This window comes from Malus domestica, chromosome 17, assembly GCF_042453785.1.
Source record: "Malus domestica chromosome 17, GDT2T_hap1".
NCBI classification, from domain to species: Eukaryota; Viridiplantae; Streptophyta; class Magnoliopsida; order Rosales; family Rosaceae; genus Malus; species Malus domestica.
In genome coordinates, this window is record NC_091677.1 from 10,084,960 (window position 1) to 10,090,062 (window position 5,103).

A 5,103-nucleotide genomic window follows, 5' to 3' on the forward strand; every position below is an offset into this window, starting at 1 on the left:
AAGGTTGTCAATTTTAAAAAGTAGAATATGGGACTTGCCGGAAGGAAGGGATAGAATCATGCCCGTTCTGAAGTTGAGCTATGATAATTTGAAGTCACCATTTTTGAAACAAAATTTTTCTTCTTGTTCAATGTTTGAGTATGAAATTGAAAGAGATAACTTGATTCAACTTTAGATGACACAATGATTGTTTCCCATATTTTCCAAAGTTAGATATATATAGATGGAGGATGTAGGAAACAAATATTTCAATATTCTGTTGGAAAGGTCCTTATTTCAAGGTGTTACGGAGGATGACTTTGGTAGCGTTGCCAAATGCAAGATGCATGTTCTTGTGCATGAACTTGCTCAACTTATATCAAAGTCTGAGAGCTTCACATGGGATTCTGAAGAGAGAGCTGGCACTCGAAGTCGAAGGCTTCGACATGTTGCACATACATCCGAAGTGGAAATTATTTCACAAGTAAATGTTAGGAAATTGCGCTCATTGTTTTCGAATGGTGAAGTTCCTAGTGCCCTCACTGACAAGTTACCAAGGTTTAAAGCCCTAAATGTCTTGAATCTATATAAAGCTGGTATCGAGGGATTACCAAATTCAATAGGCCAGCTGAAACAGCTGAGGTATTTGAACGTCTCGAGAACTGAAATCAAATAACTCCCCAAATCGATTGGCAAGCTCCATAACCTGCAGACTTTAAGAGTGGAGTACTGTAGAAGGCTTAAGGTGTTTCTGAAGGAAAAGGGAGACCTAGTCAACTTGAGACACATTTATTTTGGTCATGTCCCAGAAAAGAGACATGCTAATTTTGGTTGGTATGGTGAACCTCGTGTTCGGGTTGGACAATTGACTAATCTTCGAACAATGTCTTTTTTTATTGTCGGTCATCAGATGGGTTATGGAATTGAGGAATTGGGTGGGCTAAATCAATTGAAGGGTGAACTTACTATTTATGATTTGGAAAATGTGAGATGGAGACGAAGCGAAGAAGGCAAATCTAGTTGGGAAGAAGAAGATAAGGAAGTTAACACTTGTGTGGGGTGAGCAGACGAGGCTAAGCAAAACGAATGAGGAGTATGGTGTACTAGAAGGCCTCCAACCACAACCTCGGCTGGAAATTTTGGGGATTCGTAATTTCATGGGTCCTAAATTTTCATTGTGGAAGCAACTCTACAACTTGAAAAAGATTCGATTGCTTCAGTTTGACATATGTGAAGAAGTCACCATGCTTGGTCATCTACCTAATCTTATGCATCTTGAGTTTGATAAGATGATTCATCTTAAAGGTTTGGGAGCTGAATTTTACGGAAACAATGCTGATGGTTCTGTAGAAGATACGAGAAGTACTGGAGAGACAGGGGCTTTGTTTCCAGCATTGAAGACATTAAGTATTTGTGCGGCCCCGAATCTGACTGAATGGAAAGAAGCCCCGGTGTAATGGCATTTCCTTGCCTTGAGGGGCTGGATCTCATGGAGTGTCCGCAACTAAGAAACGTTCCAGTTAATTTTCCATCCATCCGTCAGTTAGAGATAAGCATGTGCCATGAATTATCAAGCCTACCAAGTCTGCTAGAAAAATGTACCTCTCTTGAGAATCTGGAAGTAAGAAGTTGCAATAATATTACATCCATTTCAGTATCTGAACTGAAGTCCATCCGGAAATTGGTGATTAGTTCAACGGATCTACATAGTGGACCTGATTCCAAGGTTCCATCATCACAAATCGAAGCATTAAGGATATCAGGGTGGGGTAAGCTCAAGTCTCTGCCTCAACAAATTCAACACTTCACTTCTTTGAAACAGTTGTATATACACCAGTTCGATCAGTTGAAGGTTCTTCCAGAGTGGTTATGTAATCTTACTTCTCTTACTGAGCTCCATATTGAGAGATGCGAGAATCTCATGTACCTGCCTACAGTCGAAGCTATGCGAGGCCTCAAATTAGAAAGGCTTTGTATATACTGTTTGAACCATACTTGACCAATCTCGAAACTACTGAGCATCGGTCAACGTTATACCGTCAAGGACCCAGAAGAGTTTCCCTCTAACTAGGAGGCCAATCACAGCGCGACACGTGTCGACATCAGAAGCCAATCATAGCGCGACACATGTCAACATCAGAAGCCAATCACAACACGACACGTGTCAATGTCAGAATGAAACTAGAAACTCTCTTCTATAAATATAGATCATTCTCTCACAATATTTCCTAATGTCATTTGTACTAAATCATTCACTAGTACTCACTAAAGAAGAGCTTCAACCTATGTACTTGTGTAAACCCTTCACAATTAATGAGAACTCCTCTACTCCGTGGACGTAGCCAATTTGGGTGAACCACGTACATCTTGTGTTTGCTTCCCTGTCCCTATCCATTTACATACTTATCCACACTAGTGACCGGAGCAATCTAGCGAAGGTCACAAACTTAACACTTTCTGTTGTACCAAAGTCCTTGCTGATTTTATGCATCAATATTTGGCGCCGTATGTGGAAACGACACTCATTCCCACTCTCTTTAGCTTTGTCAAGCTGGTTTCCACCATTCGTACACTCTCTTTTGACTAGGCATCCCTCTCCAACATGGGGAGCGAAGGAAGCCACAACACACAGAATGACACACATCTTGCACCTAGTGTGAAACAACGAAAGAAGGAAGGAAAGAGGGTTGCTCTTCAAGCTAAAGTCGATGAGCTAGAAGCTCAGAACAACAAGATAGTAATGAAGAATGAGGTCCTCCAGGAGCAGTATGAGAAGCTCTTTGAGATGCTCCATGAAACTAGGTGTACTCAAACATACGAGCTCGTTGCCCCTGTGGACATCAACCATCATCTGGGTGCCCTCCAACACGAAGGGTCACATTCCTTCGACATGGGTATCCCTGATGAAGAGCGAGCTAATCATCAAAACATTGATCAACATGAGACATCTCTCAACCCAGCTGCTTCGACCCAAAGCAGGAGAAATGGAGGAAGACACCTCATTGCAGAAGGGTTGGAAGGATCGAAAGCCGTTTATCGTGACTGCCGAGACTTCCTAAAGCAACGTCGAGAGAATCCCCTCCACATATGCTTGAAGATCAATGACCCAAGGGTTCCTGAAAGACTCAGTCCCCTCTCACGACCCAGGTTAGCTGTCAATCTAGGGCAGGAACGACAGGTCCCAGAGGAACATGAAGGTACATAGAACTCTAAGGTATTCCGACAGACTCGCCCTAGAAGTCAGTACGGCGAGTCTAAGGACAAATCACATGCCTTTGCTCAAACTTTCCTACTTCCAAGAGGCGATGGAGACTTACGAAAGAAAATACCAGTGGTATATGACTCCACTAAGGACCCCTTTGTCCTACAGCTCCTTGAGGAAGTAAACAAGTTGAAGGCCGAACGTTAGGTCGAGATACCTGACTGGAACCAATCCAGGCCTTGCCCTCTCATAAGGAGGATCCTCGATACCCCATTCAAGTAAAGACAAAACAAAAGCTTGGTTTATAACTCTATACTGGAAGGGAAGACCCAATTGAACACCTTAACCTCTTTGAGTCCACCATGACATATCAGATGCATACCGACGAAGAGCAATGTCTTCTTTTCCCCTCCACCCTCTCTGGCGGAGCTCTAAACTGGTATTGCCGTTTTCCACCTGAGACAGTAGACTCATTTGAGGAACTGAGGAAACTGTTTGTCTCTCAACACATCTTCCAGACTTGCATTCTGCAGATGACTTGTACACTATTCGCCAGAAGCCGGACGAGTCACTACGAGAGTATGCTGGTCATTTCAGCCATGAGTATTCTCGCTGCGCTGAGGTAGATGACAAGACCGCCCTCAAGGCCTTCACGGCAGGCCTACGTGATTGTTTATTCAAGTACATGATCAATACCAACACTTGGAAGACTTACTTTGAGGTGATGGCACAGGCTTACAACCATGCCTCCGCCAAGGCAAAGACATATCAAGGGAAACCCCCTACAACCACCCCTTATCAGCAAGTAGGGAGTGGAAGCCAGATCCAACCAAATGAGAAGACATCGACCTTCCAAACGGCAGTGGTGCCTCCCCCTTCCTTACTTAATACTTTGCCAAGTTAACAAACATATCAATCTCAGGGCAAAAGGAAAGATTTCCATCCTCACCAGTCTCATTTTAGTAAAAGGAGTAAGGGACACTACTGCGATAACCAAGGGTATCGCCATGATAATCCCTGACCCCAGACAGTCAACACAGTGGGTCAAGCACGTGTCAGGACAGCCCCTACCCTGAGGTATGAGGCATACACACCTTTGAACGCCACATGCATGGCCATTTACCCCAACATAGCACACCTGGTATCGAAGCCAAAGCCGAGGCACCCGGATTACAAGCCCACGAAGAACACGGGCATGTTTTGCTGCTACCACGAGCATAACGGCCATGACGGCGAGAAATGTATCACCATTCGTGATCATATTGAAGTTTTGGCACGTGAAGGAAAAATTGATCAATTCCTCCTTCACCCTCCAAGGGGTAACCGTAACCAAGGCCATGTGAATGTGATATATTCTATAAGTGGTGGCACACCCATATCTAAATCTTCTAACAGGGCCATGAAAAATAGTGAACGAGCTTTAAGGTCTGGCCACCAAGTGTTTCACGTGGAAGACATCAGGGGAGGTAAGTATCAAAAGCCTAATTGGGATCCAATATGTTTCTACCCTGAGGAAGAAAGAGGTATCATCTACCCTCATAATGACCCACTGATTGTGGAAGCTCACATAGCCAACTTTGAAGTACGACGAATTCTGGTAGACACGGGGGCTTCGGTCAATATCATGTTTGCTGAAGCTTTCAGGGCACTTAATGTAGCTGAACACTTGCTCGATCGCTCAATTTTCCCTCTAATAAGCTTTTCCGATGATATCGTGCAACCTTTGGGGAGCATACACTTACCTTTCACCATTGGTACATGCCCTTACACAGCTACCATTACCACTAACTTCTTGGTGGTTGATTGCCCAACGACATATAATATCATCTTTGGACGCACAGGCATCAATGATCTCAAGGCCATGGTATCCACACATATGTTGTTGATGAAATTTCCAACCCCCTATGGCAATGGTTACATCA

At 43.8% G+C, this 5,103-nt stretch overlaps 1 protein-coding gene across 1 annotated transcript; it reads left to right on the forward strand.

Moving 5' to 3' along the window:
• The first annotated feature begins 223 nt into the window (after positions 1-223).
• Positions 224-1,436, forward strand: LOC139193342 (putative disease resistance RPP13-like protein 1). Its single transcript, XM_070816335.1, has 3 exons — positions 224-631; positions 890-964; positions 1,047-1,436. Exons 1-3 carry the CDS (start codon positions 224-226, stop codon positions 1,434-1,436), a joined length of 873 nt encoding a protein of 290 aa, XP_070672436.1.
• Positions 1,437-5,103: the final 3,667 nt, after the last annotated feature.

Coding starts and splice junctions, on each gene's coding strand:
- LOC139193342 (XM_070816335.1), top strand. CDS start 224: ATGGAGGATGTAGGAAACAAATATTTCAATATTCTGTTGGAAAGGTCC. Junction 632..889: donor AACAGCTGAGGTATTTGAAC/GTCTCGAGAACT, acceptor GTCGGTCATCAG/ATGGGTTATGGAATTGAGGA. Junction 965..1,046: donor CTATTTATGATTTGGAAAAT/GTGAGATGGAGA, acceptor TGGGGTGAGCAG/ACGAGGCTAAGCAAAACGAA.